We start from the raw sequence: 16554 nt of genomic DNA, 5'->3' as shown, positions 1-16554 counted from the left end.
ACTCGGGGAAAGTCTGTTCACCAGGGCCCCCCCTTGGAGTCACCAGGAACAATGGCCACAAGCTGAGGGAGGACAGGTTTAAGTTAGATATTAGGAAGAATTACTTCATGGTAAGGGTGGCCAGAGCCTGGAATGGGCTTCCCAGAGGTGGTGCTCTCACCTTCCCTGGAAATCTTCAAGAGGAGACTGGACAGGCACCTGGCTGGGGTCTTATGACCCCTCCCACCCACAGTGCTCCTTCCTGCCCGTGGCAGGGGGTCGGACTCATTGATCTGTCTAGGTCCCGTCCCCTTTGTAGGTGTTGCGAACCCCCAGTAAGGCCCGACAGCAGGTTCCAACTCTGTTCTGACCCCAAAATCCTGGCACCAGCTCTGGGAAGCTGTGTGGGCAGGGTGCATGGGGAGCTGCATCTGGGGCCAGGATCATGGGGTGGTGACACCATGGGGCTGGGGCAGGCCACAGCTGCAAGCTGCTCTGAACATGCCCCTGCCTGCAGAATCTGCACCTATTGACAAGGCCTGCAGGCAACAGATCATGGCTCTGACCTGGCCCCATCCCCAGTCCCATATGGTTCCTGCCCCATGGCTGTCAAATCAAATATTACCTGCTCTGCACAGCCCTATTGGTTACATAACGATGCCTTGGCAAGGCCAGAAAAAAACATCCCAAAGGCTGTTCTTTGCCAGAATCAGCAGGAGTTATTTCTTAAGCAGTTATTTTTCTCTTCATGTGTGCATCTCCTGCAACACCTAAGTTCCAAGACAGCTTAAATTTAAAGATGACATACAGAAGCAAATTTATTGAAAATAGAGGGAAAGACAAACAGAAACGGGGTGGGGGGGAGGGGGAAGAGCAGGAAGAGACATGGTCCCTCCTTTGGCAGATAAGTTTTGACTACTGACAGTTGTGGCACTTGTAGGCAGCTGCCCACTGGGAGAAGCTCAGTTAGCTGAGGGGATACCATAGCACCCTGTTTAGATTGCACTCAACTCTTGCATCATAATCAGGTAATATCTACTAAGACTGAAGTACTTTACAGGCAAAAGACAATGGTTTAAAAAAGAAACAATCAACTTTAAAACCACATATCATAAATATAGTAATGTACATGTGTAAACATTTATTATTATAGGTAACAAGTAAGACATGCTGAAATTAGGAAAGATATTTCTGGTCTATCCCGTATCTTTGTGCATATGCCATCTTCATGGCATTTTTTTGCAAATTTAATTATTGTTTCTCTATAGTCAGTTTTCTCTTATGAGTCTTTCATGCAAGAACTAAAAAGAAAGAAACCAACATAAAATGATCAGGGAAAGAGGTTAGCAACTGATACTAATCACTTTTTTAAAAAAAAAGAAGTCATTTCAAACTTATCACACATTCAGAGCCACATTGACAAGTGCAATTCACTGTTATGCCCCTCTGCAAGTGCATACAATGGGTATATTCAGGAAGTTCATTTGGCTTTAGAAAGATTATCATATTCAGTAATACCCTGCATTTTTTAAAAGTGAATACTGCTAGCAGTATGCAATACCTTTATGAACAGAATGAACTTATAAACTACGATAAGATCAAAACGTGAACACAGGGAAGCTCAATGTTAAAAGATTAACATTGCTTCAATCACATGAAGTTTTACAGGTCTGAGAACTTTGTTCTAGTGTAACCTGCAACATATCTTATGGCACCTAATCAAAAAAGGCATTCAATAAAACTCTAGTTATAAAAATCTAGTCAAATTCTTGCTTTTGAAGATCCAAATCAAACCCTTCATGTTATCTTAATACTCAGATTGTTTTTGTTTTATATGATCAGCAAGGTGATTTTTTTAACCAGAAAGTTTGCTTGGAAGTGGTTATGTTCAAAAGAAAAAGAAAAAATGTAGCCATTAAAAGGAACCATTTTCCTTACTGACTCCAGTGCTCATCTCACTCGTTTCCTATAGATGCAGTTGTCAGAATTATTGGAGGAACTGAAAAGTTTGGTTATACAATTAATTGCTCATGAATGATATATGGGTCTTTCCTTGCATTTTACATGCGAGAATTGTACAAGTAAAATTAAAAAAAAAAAAATAATCTGACAATACTCAATTGTCTGGATCCATCTTTACCTTGAACTTATATGAAACACTAGAAAACTATACCGATTTGCTTTTTCATACCCAATGTTCTACATTAGCCCTTAGTCTTGAGCTGACCTTAGAGTCTGCTGAAGCTTTACAGTTCAGTTGTACTATTAGGAATCTGTAGAGCCAGAGCGGCCAACCTGCAGCTCCAGAACCACATGCAGCTCTTCGGAAGTGAATATGCGTCTCCTTGAATCTATGCACAAGCACACAGTACCCAGCTTTCAAATGTGCTTGTGCAAAGATTCAAAGGAGATGCATATTCACTTCCGAAGAGCTGCTCGTGACTTCGGAGCCATAGGCTGGCCACCCCTGTTGTGGAGTAACTACACTGAGAACCTTTTAAAACAGAAGGCCCTTTCTTACTGGGCTGATAAATATTGCCTAATATTAAACTGAGGAATAATAATTGAACCAGTAAAATTTCTTAAAATAGAAACACATAGTAAAATTAACATTTCATCGTATGTGAGGACATAGAAAATTTTACACATAAACGAATTAAAATTCAGCCCCCCTTGTAAACCTCCATATTAAAGATATGAGCCTTTGCCAGAGCTAGCAAGGAAAAACAGATTGCCTGATTTACAGTACCATGTGCAGCAGTGACTTCGGGACTGCAATTGCATGGGATGTAACAGCACTGCACAGTTCAAAGCACAACCTGTACCGTAGAAGTGATTTGTATTGGTTTTTTAATTATTATTTAGGGCAGACTTTACTCTATCATGTTATCACTAATTAAACAATATACATAGAGTGCCTTAGAATGCCTTAACCATTCTGTCTCCATTTTCAGATTTTCCATAATAAGTAGCAATAGTTATATAATCTAGAAACAATTCAGTATTACAAGAAACAGCACACTGAACAATGTTTATAATGAGTTGTAAAGCTGTGCAACTGCATAGTGTCACAGGAGCACTTGGGTGCCCTGTTCCTATGAAGGAATAAGGGCTGCTGAAGCTCCTTGAGACAGCACAGGTGTTGGCTGCCAGAGCAGCCAGGCTGGTCACATGACCACAAGGGGGCAGGGCAGGGCTGGGCCTTTATAAACAGCCCAGGCCAAAGCCTAGCAGCAGTTCCCTTCTGGCAGCCTGAGGTGCAGGAGCGCCAAGCAGAGCAGAGATGAGCAGTGCAGCCTGAGCACCCAAGGGGCTGCACCATGGTAAGGGTGGAGAGAACCCTGACTGGGAGGCCTTTGCAAGAGAGCCAGGCGGGCCTAGATCCTATGTTATAGCCAGGAGGCTTATGGTTCTGTTTAGCTATTGTTATACCAGAGGACCGGGTGAGGCTGTAGGGGTGGAGGAAGCCTCATCAGGAGCTCCCCAGGGAGGTGGGGTGCTCCCAGCGCCAGAGAGGGGTGTTGTTTTGTGGGGCGTTTAGACCCCAGCCCCAGATGGGGCAAACAGATTGAGGAGCCTGGGGAGGGCACGTTTAGAGAAAGGAAGCCCAGCGTGGGCATAGGTAGAAGCCCCAGGGTGGCAAGACCCAGAGAAAGGTTTCAAGGGGGCCAGGTAAGGCTAGGGCTGCCTGAGCCCCAATTAGGAAGAGTCCCAGAGGGGCTCCACAGTGGTGGGGACCCCGGTGCCTGCGAGGGCACTGTAGTAGGGGTGTATTACTCCAGCCTTGACAAGGTGCAGTGCCGGCGAGGGCACTGTAGTTCGGGGTGTAATACCCCAGCCCTGAGAAAGGGCAAAGAGGATTTTCGGGGCCAGGCACGGCTAAGGCCACCTGAGCCCCACTTGCAAGGAGCACCAACGAGCAGCCTCAGGGGCTCGGTGTTAGTCCCACAGGGGGGCACACAGGAAGAGAAGCCCAGGGTAGGGTGCTACTATAGAGGCGAGTCCGCGATTATAGAGAGCCCGGAGAGGGCGAGTGCGCGGAGGGACAGGCCCCAGTAGGGGACACCGTCTGTATGTGGAGAGGCCCCAGGAGGGGCGAGTAGGCCCCAGGAGGGGTGAGTATATTGAGCGGACCCCAGGAGGAAGGGGTGGGGGCGCGGATATAATTAGCAGGCCCGAGAAGGCTAGCGGATAGAGGGGCGCCGGTTGCGTGACCAGCCCAGGGGCGCCAGTGAAGGGGCGCCGGTTGCGTGACCAGCCCAGGGGCGCCAGTGAAGGGCGCATACAGGAATCTGACCAGATAACGTCCGGTACATCTGCGAGGCTTGGGGCGTGCTAAAGGGGAGGTTGGAGGCACGCGTAGCCCATAAGGCTGGGGTGCACCAGGTCACTCCCTACAGAACGGGGGACAGTATTAGCATAGCACGGTGTCCAGGGCGACAAGAGGCAGCCTCCCTTCTAGAACCATATAACAACAAGACGTGGTGGGCAAGTAAGAGGGTGCTGGACCGCCTACTTGGCACGGCAGGGGGCACTAGAGAGAGATCACAGCTGCTCCTGCGCCCCGCTCCGTGACACTTACTTCGTTAATAAACTGAATAGTTTAGCCAAGTACTCCATTTTGTTATAAAGGCTTAAAGAGCAAAACTACTAAACTTAATATGCTACAATTACAGCACATTGATACACATGTAGACATCACCAGTATCACTACTTTTTACCCTGGTCTAAAAATAGGTATTATTCTAATACCTTGTGACAATGTGTTGCACAGATTAAATCAAACTGTGAAATACATTACTTCCTTCTAACAGTTTTCATTTCATCATATACTTTCTTTGGTGGTTCTCTTATTATTAATCTCTACTAAGCCAATACCACTTCCCCAACTCTTCTCCATTACTAACTATAGAGTCCTATTGTTAATTTAATTCATGGAATACTTTTCTCTGATCATCTCCTAAAAATCTCTCATTTCTATTGTCCTTCTCCAAGCAGTTTCTATGTCTGTTCCAAAGTCCTGTCAGTTATAGGCTGAACACATTTATGCTGAGGACGTTTTAGTTTGGGATGGAATTCTGATTCTTTAATTTTTGATAACCATTTGAAATATAAGATTTTAATTCATGTTTTTCTTTCTCACCTCAAAATAAGTCTTTAAGGAAACTAGAACTCCCTGATCTGAAAAATATTATGAGGAATCAAAAATAGATAAGGTTAAAAAAGACTGTATATGAATATTGCAGAAATTCCAGTAGCAAAGCATCAAGATGATTTTAGAAAAACTGAATTTTTCCATCACTAGACCTTCATCACACCTGTGGTGCTGCTATATTCCATTAACACGCCACTGAAATCAGTGCAATGTTAGGAGCATTCAAGTAACAGTCAAGTGGTTAATCAAAATGCAGCCCAGGGGACCACTTACAGTCCCCTTCAGCATTTCTAATACAGCTCAGCACTGCAGAAGAATATTCTCATGTACAGCCCTGTATATACAACCACCATGCTGCCCTGCAACAATCAAGCCTGCAATTGTCTGGTTTCCTCTGGTTTTTATTATTGCCCTAGATTAAGTAAAATTGCAAGGAACAAGCAGCATACAAACTAGAAATGGCCAATTTGTACCACAGGACATGTGGAATAAGAATGACAATGAACCAAGACATTGGACAACAAGAAGGTAAAGACTGAATTTAGGTAAGACGTGAATGAAAAAATCAGTCAGTGAAATGTTGCTGTATGAATGCTGGATCCAAAGCCTTACAGCAACGTGTGGCTGACACCATAAACAGTCCAAATTAGTATTACAACTTTAGTTTTGATGTTGCAAATCTTATTGGGATTTTCAAAACATGCACCTAATTTGTCCAAAGTACTGTCAAAATTCAATAAGGCTGTACACAAAATCTCCTAGGACGGGATATAACAAAAGTGATGTACAATCTAAGCTTTAAGAATTTTGCAGAAATAAAAAAGGATTAAAAAAATCCTAGAAAATGGAGTAAGTCAATGTAGAGGGTGATAAACATTACTATGCATCAAGTAAATAGATTGGTTTCTTTTTTAAAGGAGGGGAGTCAGAAGAGGCATGTTTTAACAACTGTCACCTTAATTTAAGAGTTCAGTGGCAAGGTAACAATGAAAGCATTTAGCTTATCATAAAGTCCTACAAGACCATGCTCATCTGGTACTCACTCAAGTGTCAGTCTAACCTCTGCAGAAAACAATCACACAGAAACAGCATCACCACCGCAACAGTAGGACTCATTACAGCAACATTAGAAACAGCCTGCAGTGTTCCCAGAACAGACTTGTCAACCTGATTTACTATATTACTTGCAAAGGATGGCATATACCTGAAGGCATCCAAGGCATCTTCTCTTAAATGACAAGCACTGTAGGCTGCATGATCAGGAGGGGCTTTAAAGTAGTAACTCGAGGCTGCCCAACTTCTACGTGGTCAAGGGCTGCATGCTGTAGAGGACACACCTCCCACCCCACACAGTATCACAAGGGCAGCCCCCCTCCCCCCCGGACTATGTGGGCAGCCACCTCAATGCTGGGTCCGTGGAGATGGGACTCTTAGCCCCAGCCCTGGATGCATCACCTGTACCGGGGTTCCCGTTGTTGCCCCACCCCATGCCAAGCCAGTGGGTGTGGGGGCATCTGCCACCATGCAGGTATCCTGGGGCTAGCTGTGGGCTGTCATGGGACAGTGGCAAGTGCTGCCTGCCTCCACTGACCCAGTCTTAGCCACTGCAAGTATGTGGCGGGGCATGGAGTTGCTGCTGGGTTCATCTCCCTCACCCACCTGCTGGCTGTGCATCCTGGGCTGGGGGAGGGTAAGATTGAGAGGCAGGAAGGCTAAATTCCCCCCAAGCCTCCTCCATGGGGTTCACAACTCTCCTCTTCCCTTTATAGGTGCTGCGGACCCCCAGTAAGGCCTGACAGCAGGTTCCAACTCTGTTCTAGCCCCGTGCTGACTTCACCCCAAAATCCTGGCACCAGCTCTGGGCAGCTGTGTGGGCAGGGTGCACAGGGAGCTGCATCTGGGGCCAGGATCATGGGATGGTGACACCACGGGGCTGGGGCAGGCCACAGCTGCAATCTGCTCTGAACATTCCCCTGCCTGCAGAACCTGCACCTATTGACAAGGCCTGCAGGCAACAGATCATGGCTCTGACCTGGCCCCATCCCCAGTCCCATATGGTTCCTGCCCCATGACATGATCCCAGCCTTGCTTTCCCATCCTGCTCCTGAAAACCACTTCCCTGGATCCCATCCCACGTTGGGAGTTTTGGTGAGTTGTTGCATGGGGGGTTGGGGAGGCAAAAGGGGATGCTGCCCTAGCTCAGGATAGGCTGTTTTGGTGAGCTATGGGGCCCAAACAATTGCCCACCTCTACAATAACCTCTTGCAAGCTGTATGCAGCCCACAAAAAGCAGGAAATACAGATAGCTGTAAAATGGAGAAGGAACAGATTAAATCTCCTGATTTTTCCAATGTGATTAAACATATAGGATATAAAGTAATAAAGTTTCCAAAGCAGTAGAATAAATCAGTGTTTAAAGGAAGACTCTAACATAGAAGAGTGCTATCTATACATGAAAGCTACAGACAAAAGTACCAAAACCTCTTTCACCAAATAACCTCCGCATATATAGTAGTACTAGTAATAGTTTTGCACTAGAGGCCCTTGGCTGCCCTCACTATCTTCATCCATTCCCATCTTTTGTGTGCCATTGTCTTCCAGTAATCCATCCTTAATTTGGAGGTCTGACACTACAATCTTTAACCATCTTCATCTTGGTCTTCCAGGCCTTTTCCCCTGTGGTCACTGAGGTACATTTCTTTGGTGTCCAGATGGATTCCATTCTTTTGATGTGGCCCAGGGACTATAGTCATACCTCTCCAATTTCCTATGTCTGTTTGGATTTCTGTACAATTGATACAACTCATTATTGGTTAGTATACACTATTCTTCTGTTATGGGATCATACTGTGTAAGACTTTCCATAAAATCCTCCTTTCAGAATAATCTAGTACTGTAGTATTACTTGCAAAAGAAACAAGGTTCGACTGTCATAGATTATGGCCCGATTATAGTTCTATGGATTTATAGCTTATCCTGATGAAAATTAAACTTTGATGGCAGGAGCTTGTGCAATGCAAAGTAGGCCATTTCCTACTTCCATTATTTCTTTAATTTCTTCTTTTCTATTATCATTCCATGCTGATAGTGCTTAAATACTTAAAGTGGGTTACTTGCTTAAAATTTGTGCTGTTTACTGTTACACGAGGTCCCTAATTTACTGCTATCCTATTTACCAGCAAATACTATGTTTTATCCACATTCACTTTTAGTTTGATTTCTGTCCTTCATTTTTAGTTAGGCATACAGAGCTTTTTTATTATTCATATTTTTTTTTTTTACTTATGAGAACGATATCATCAGCATATGCAAGGACTTTATGCTCTGAATTCAGTTGAACTCCTCTCCTTATATTATTTATACTCCTGATTATTTTCCAGTCCAGACTGAATAGCATTGGAGACCATCTCCCCATCTCAGTCTGGTTCTGGAAGGGGTCAGATTTTCTTCTATAGGCACTAACTCTGTTTCTTGATTCAAGCATACAAACTAAATGAGTTCACTTAGTTCATTGGGAATTCTTAATTCAGCTAATATGACCCACAGACTTTCTCTGTGTATGCTATTGTAGGCTGTCTGGAAATCTATGAACAGAATGTGTATTCTTTGATTATATTCAAATTCTTCTTCAACTACTTGTTTTGGTGAAAAGATTTGGTCTATCATTAATCTATTCTTGTGTAACTTACACCATTAGTCTCCCAGAATAAGCCACTGTGAAAATTAACAACCTTACCCCCTTGACAAGGGAATACTTCAGGTACTGCCTATTTATGTACAAGAAAATATTTACATGGAAGCCAGTTCAGTTTGCCTGCTCACACTTATACAGTCATTTCACCACAGATATGCAATAAAAAGCCTCCCCAAACAACATTTCTTCTCAGTAAGCATCACAGACATTTCAATAAACAACCAGACTGGCATACTTTTAAAATGAAACTTATCCGTCTATAGTATTAAGTAATTATGCCTGTGATAAGAATATTAGGTTTGCATTGTGCCAACCTGCAAAGTACAGGTGACAATTTTCTATGTTGGGTTTTCTACCTTGACATCCCAAGATTTTAGGCGTATCCATTATAAATACTTTCATAGTTCTTTCATAGCACTACAGTTTCACAGTGCACTGAAAGGTTCCTAAAGACTTGCAACGAATGTTCATTGGCATATAAATGTAAAAACACAAGTAAATCCTCTGCCACAACAGCCTAAACAATACTTTTCAAGAGTAAACTGCATTTCCTTCCTTCCAAAGTAAGAAATGGAGCTCCTTTGATCAGCTTCTAAGAAAGCAGTGTGCAACCTCCAGCTTGTGTCACCTGGCCCACGGGGCTCCCCAAGGGTCCATAAATGTGGTAGTGAGGAAGCAGCAGCAGCACTAAATGCTGCAGTTTCCAACACTGGCTTCCAAGGGCTGAACCAGCATGTGGGTTTGTTCCATAGCCAACCTGGTGCACAGGGCCATGCTGGCATTCTGGATCACACCCATGGACCAAGCTCACGCCAGTTCCAGGCTGGATCTGGCTTGTGAACTGACACTGAAACATTCATCCAGCTCGCTGGCCTGAGAGATCAAGAACCACTGCTCCAAGATACTGTCTGACTTGAAAGCACATGATTAATAAGAATCATCTTTTACAATCAAATTTGTTACTGGCCAGTCCACAGGTGCAACCTTGTGCACCGGCCCAATAAAGCCACGCGCATGATCGGAGGTCAGGAAAACAGACCTTACAATGACAGGCTGAGAGCCATGGGGCTCTTTAGCCTGGAAAAGCGCAGGCTCAGGGGTGATCTGATGGCCACCTATAAGTTTATCCGGGGTGACCACCAGGATCTCAAGGAACATCTATTCACCAGAGCGCCCCAAGGGATGACGAGGTCGAACGGTCACAAACTACTACAAGACCGTTTCAGGCTGGACATAAGGAAGAATTTCTTTACTGTCCGAGCCCCCAAGGTCTGGAACAGCCTGCCATCGGAAGTGGTTCAAGCACCTCCAGTGAACACCTTCAAGAGCAAATTGGATGCTTATCTTGCCAGACCCCAGCTGACTCCCTGCCCTTTGGGCAGGGGTCTGGACTCAATGATCTTCCGAGGTCCCTTCCAGCCCTAATGCCCAAGAAATCTATGAAATCCAACCATGCACTGGACCAACTCCATACCTGGACATATAGCCTGTGGGACTCCCCATGGGTCCAGAAATTTGGCAGCAGGAGAGGTACAATCAATGCTGCCACCCTTCTCCACTGCCAAATTTTTGTACCGTAGGGGAGATTACAGGCTGGATAACACGGCCTCACCAACCAGATCTGGCCCATTTGCTGGAGGTTGAGAACTTCTGCTCTAAAAGCAGTTTCTTTCATAAGAAAATTCATTAAGAAACTTGTCTTGTATTTTCTTGTGGTAAATGTTATCCAGTTTCTATTTTTCCTTTTCAAATCTCTAAATTGGATCCTCTATTTTAGTTACCAAATACATTTAGTGATCTCTAAGAAAGCTGCTAGTCTTTCAATTAATTAAATCAGCTTATAGTCTTAGTTAAGTTTTTTCCCCCATTCCTTTGGCTGTCCCTTCCTTTCAAGTTTCCTTTGAGAGAAAATGGAATGCATCTGAGGAAAGGGAGTACTGCTTCAGTACTCCCAGAATTCATATTTTTCTAGTCTTGTCGCATACCTGACAAAAAAAAGTGGTGATGTTGCTTAAAACAGGTAGTAAACATTTTCTCCACAACCTGAAATACAGAAGACAGCAGTTACTAGGATTCCTGGACTCTAGAGGCCCAAGGACATTCTTTTTTGGTGACACTGGAGACAGTCTGTAGTGTCAGGCCTACAAAAGGACCAAGAAGGAACTCCTTGACCTAAACTATCTATGAACCTGCGTGTAAAATCAAAGCAAATGAGGCTGAGAAAGTTTTCACCTATTCGTTCTAGAAGGCATTAACAGGCCTGGTTGCAACTCTTTATTACAGATTATGCCTTTTAAGATAAATGGCTATAAAAAGAGAACCATACATTTTGAAAATCATGAGAAGTCCAATTAGGTTTCCATTCAGCTATTTTGAGAAGGGAAACCCACTCTCCAACTGCCCCCACCCCTCACCGTCTAAAACAATGTTAACTCTTTTCTGTCTCCACTAATCAAGATAATGCCTTATTTTTAAAAGGAAGGTGCCCATCACCACAGTACCTTGACCTCATTGGTTCAAAACTTAAGAAAGATATATGTTTCTCCAAAACAAGGATCATATGGTATACTCCCTTCCCTAGCAACAAGACTTCACTTATCATAAAGTTGAGGGATGGCCAGGACCTCAGGAGGTCACATCTAGTCCATCCCCCTGCTCAAAGCAGGACCATCCCCAGCTAGATCATCCCAGCCAAGGCTTTGTCTAGCCAGGTCTTGAAAACCTCCAAGGACGGAGCTTCCACCACCTCCCTGGGTATCCTGTTCCAGTGTTTTACTACCTTCCTAGTGAGAAATTTCTTCTAATATCTAACCTGAACTTCCCTTGCTGCAGCTCGAGACCATTGTTTCTTGCTCTGTCATCTGCCACCACTGAGAACAGTCCAGCTCCATCCTCTTCTGAACCTACCTTCAGGTAGCTGAAGGCTGCTATAAATCCCTCAGTCTTCTCTTCCCCTGAGTAAATAAGCCCAGTTCCTTCAGCCTGTCCTCAGAAGTCATGTCCCCCAGCCCTCATCATTTTTGATGCCCTCCGCTGGACTCTCTCTCCAATTTGTCCACGCCTTTTCTGTAGTGGGGGGCCCAAAACTGGACACTACTCCAAATGTGGCTTCACCAGCGCTGAAGAGAGGGGAATAATCACTTCCCTTGACCTGCTGGCAACACGCCTACCACTGCAGCCCAGTATGCCGTTAGCTCTCTTGGTAACAAAGGCACATTGCTGGCTCATATCCAGCTTATTGTCCATTGTAACCCCCAGGTCCTTTTCTGCAGAGCTGCTGCCCAGCCAGTCAGCCCCCAGCCTGTCCCGGTGCATGGACTTGTTCTGTCCTAAGTGCAAGACTTTGCACTTGTCCTTGTTGAACCTCATGAGATTCCTTTTGGCTCAATCCTCCAATTTGTCTAGGTCATCTGAATCCTAGCCCTACCCTCCAGCACATCTACTAATTCCCTAAGCTTGGTGTCATTTGCAGACTTGCCAAGGGTGCACGCTATGCCATCTTTCAGGTTGTTGAAGAAGACCTGGAACAAAACTGGCCTCAGGACTGACCCCTGGGTCATTGCACTTGATACCAGCTGCCAACTAGACATCAAGTCATTGATTGCTATTTTCTGAGCCCCATGCTCCAGGCAGTTTTCCATCCACTTTACAGTCCATGTGGCAGCATTTCTAGAATCCAAAATGAATATCTGTTCACTTGCTTATCAGTTCAATCTATGCAGTTTAGACTAACCTGCAAATATTGAACTGATTCAACCTTGGGCTTGTAGACTGTTTCTACTTAGCCATAAAGTCAAAACATTCCAGATATGGCTAACACATTGAGGCAAAAAGCCCCGGCTCAAATTTGCACCGCTTCTATTTGAGCTGCTGCAAGTGCATGTGCCCACACGTGTGGACGCACCCCAGAAGGATGAGTTATTTTTCCTTTAACAGAACAAAGTAAGATTCTCTTTAAGGACCAAAGAATTTGGTATGAAGTTTTACAATTAATAGATTGGGACTGTGACGGTTAACAGTGGAATGAGACGGCTGTAGGCCACAAAACAAGCTCAATACAGCAAAGGTAGCATCAGTGCACTGTACATAGATAGCAACACTAGAACCTAGAACAGAATTCATCAGACTTCAGAATATTTTAAATTTTGTCTGCAGATACTTGTATTCTAAAAAGGGACACACAAAAAAAAATCACTTCATTTTGAAGAGCTGTAGAACTAAAGTTTTATGATCAGCATCATGCAGGGTATTACATTAGATAACAATGGTGCTCTTTTTGATTAGAATCTATAACTAGTGTTTAAATTAAATTATGAGCAGCTTCATTTTTTTTTATTGGCTCCATGCACATTTTTAGAAGAACATCAGTACTAAAAGACATGAAACACTTGCTCACACAGGATGTTCTATTAGATTATGTTTTAAAAGAATATTTGTCATTTCTTGTAATGGAAATAGTGGTGAACAAATAAGAAAAAAAACAGCTCAAAGTTAATGTTATGTTTGAAAGGCAGCTAAGGTCACAGATTTTCTGTTGGTTCTCCACAGAGAATTCTTTTTCTAGCTTCTGAAAGGAAATTATGACAAACCATTGTGAATAAAGCTTATCAAAATGATTAGAGTTCTACCCAGATAATAACAGTTAGTATTCTCAATATGTTCTGTATGGTCTATTAAGAGAGTGTGAAAGTAAACCCTAAAGATCAAAAAATTCTACCTGTGAAGGTGAATGAGGTAATCTTAATTTTGCCTTTCACTGGGTGGTTAGTATCAATTTGACCTTGATTTAAGTAAACTAGGTACTAATAATGTGATAAAAAGTAAACTGCTGGAGTAATCATTGCACAAGATATTACTCCACTATTTTAGATGCCATGTTGGACAGTTTCCTTCAGCTGTAAAATGCAAGAGGCAGACTGTTACTATGCAATGGCAGCATACCTTAAGTGACAGGCTTTTCAGTTTAACTCAGCAGATGCCATTTTCTCCTAAAAACAACTTTGTCTAGAGTACTTTACTTTGGTTACAAATTCCATTTAACAGGAGTGCAGAAACTTCCATTACTGAGCATTTTTTGCCCTTGGGGCAGCATATCAAAGCCAGACAACAAGTTTTACCTCCTTTTGGGCCTCCATATTTTTTAACTATGTACAAGGAACTGCAGGGGCACATTTAATTAGCCATTATTATATTTTCTAGGGCCCAGTGCAAAGTAATACAAGAAGGATCCCAATAAATGATCTGGCTTCTGCTTTCCAAGACGCATAAAACGCACCCCAATGACCATAACTGTTCAGCTCCTGTTTATCTGAAGCCTAAGTCAGGGTTTGGAATTAGCTATTGGTGGCACCACTAAAATGGTTAAAGATGCACGACAGGAAAATGCATAGACAAATTTAAAAATCAAGTTTTACGTTTAAGACTGGTAGAAAAATGACATAATATTGTATGCTTTTAACAATCCTCTTCTTAAAGTATAAAATCCCTCATACTATCTTCTAGTTCTTGACCATGTTGTTACACACAGACTAAACTGTTCTCAACCCATGAGCTCTCGTCACACTCATCATGTGTTGAATTAGACAAAATGTGTGAGGTTCATCAGTATCCTCTTCATTAAACAAAGAAATTGATGCGTGTTTGATTATGATGTGTCAGATTGGAATTTAGGATTTTAGAAATGAAAAGCAGCCAGGCAGGCTACTTTCCTCCTAAAAAGTTGATTTCTTAGCATTCATGTTACCCACATGACTCTATATGTATATGATAAAAATAAAGGCAAAATTCTCAACAATTTTCATACCCACCTGCTACATTGAGTTTCTCAACTGCTCCTAAACTGGGAGCAGCGGTGGTAGTACTGTTGGTTGAGTTTGCTCCCGTCCCATTAAGTACAAGAATCTCTACCCTGGATTCTAGCTTTCCAATACGCTGCAAGATATTATCAAGTAGGACTGCAAGAGTTTTCTTCAAATCTATAACAGAAAAAGTAATTATTAACCCATTTAACAATATACTGGATGCCACAGAAGAATCAAATATTCATCAGGTATTATTTATTTACAAGAAGGAAGCTATTCCACTTTACTGTCACATAGTCCTATGATCCTATGATGGTAGATAATGTCTAGCTTCACATCGAGTACTTTCAGGTGAACAACCTGTTAGCTAGTCCACTGTATGAGCTAAAATCTAGCCTTAAAGAGATGAAAAAAAATATTCAGCCATATTGCTTGAAATATTCAATCAGGTCCACACTGGCACAATACCCTTGCAAGTTCTAAGTCTTATAACAACTTTATAAAGCCACCCATGTCTTTTCTCAGGCAAGCTAATAATTATATCTGTCATTAGGTGATCAGAGGCTCCCCCCTACAGCCCGCCCCAGCATTGCGCCAAAAGGAAGGAGGAAATCTGCATAAAAAGAATGTATAAAAATAATCCAGAAAGACTAAGGAAGTTGAACAAACAAATTTAAAAACATATAAAGGGGAAAAATCAAGAAATTTAACAGTAGTGCAGATGGACTTGCGAGCTAAGAATGTGAGGAAGTAGGGATAAAGGACTTTATACAAGTTAAGAAGATGGTGTTGAGCTCAACTTTGAATATACTAGCTTTTGTCTACTAGACCTAGCACTTCAGATTAAATAATTTTACTTAAATTATATTCAAATATTACTTTTAGACTGCTACTCAAACAAAACGGTTTTAAAATTGTGCAATTATCTTCTTTTCATAGTTTAAAAATCAAATAGTTTTCTGATCTGTAATCTGACACCTGGTGGAATTTCCAATGATAATTTATAAGCAGAGATTTGCCTGCCTCTGTTACAATGGACATAGACTTACCATGTGGCATTTAGCGTTTCAAATGAGTTTTTAATGAGTAGTCAAATGGTTATGCAAATCAGAGAAGGATTACATGGAAAAGCTATTTCTTTTAGTTGAATGAAAAACAAACATTAATTTTAAAGGAGTTTTCCATATCTGTCTTTATATCATTGCACTTTACTTTTGAAAGATTGTTATAAGTGATATTTTAAAATATATGATAAATACATACACATAATTTTAAGGCTTTTTTTAAATGTTGATTTAAAATAATATCAACAATTAAATTATGCTAGAACTGATGAAGATGGGGAAAATGACAAAACAATAATAATAGTGACTTGAACCACAAATGTTATCTAAGAAATGAGCACAAGATGAGCACAGTATATGCTACTAATCTTGGACTAAATGGAAAAAAGTGGCTGTAATAATTAAAAGCACAGCCACGAGTCAGCTAAGAAAATAAAAATAGGGTAAATAAAAAAAAAAACTGCGACAGAAAATACAATGAAAATAACTCAAAATCAGACGTACAACACTGCTAACAACAGCACTGTTTGAAAAACTCTGCTGGCAGGACAACAGACATTTGGATGAAATTAAAAAGACGAAACTCCGACACAACTTTGTATAAAATATTTCACTGTTACTTTAAAACCAAACACACACTGTGTTACTATTATTCTAATACTGAAAAAGACAAGCATTTGATCCATGTACATCAAATTTCAAAGGTTTCAATACATAAGGTAGTAGAAATATAAATTGCTAACAAAAAATTGCAATTAAAACTGAAAAAAAAATTGAGATAAGCATGGGAAAATGGGATACAGACCAAAAACAGACGAGGAGGTAATCTAAACCAGGAAAATGTGAAAGAATATTAAGATC

General features: G+C 42.1%; 1 protein-coding gene across 1 annotated transcript in view; it reads right to left on the bottom strand.

Annotated features, from left to right (window-relative positions):
- Positions 1-16554, bottom strand: part of MGAT5 (mannosyl (alpha-1,6-)-glycoprotein beta-1,6-N-acetyl-glucosaminyltransferase) — a 149988-nt gene that overhangs the window by 127146 nt on the left and 6288 nt on the right. The window contains exon 2 of the mRNA XM_019554075.1: positions 14636-14803. Within this exon, the coding sequence (XP_019409620.1) occupies positions 14636-14803 (168 nt within the window). The remainder of the gene's footprint in view (positions 1-14635; positions 14804-16554) is intronic.

Source organism: Crocodylus porosus, unplaced genomic scaffold, assembly GCF_001723895.1.
Source record: "Crocodylus porosus isolate Cpor-Errol unplaced genomic scaffold, CroPor_comp1, whole genome shotgun sequence".
NCBI lineage: Eukaryota > Metazoa > Chordata > Crocodylia > Crocodylidae > Crocodylus > Crocodylus porosus.
The sequence above is the reverse complement of the archived record's forward strand: the minus strand, read 5'-3'. Positions and strand labels throughout refer to the sequence as shown.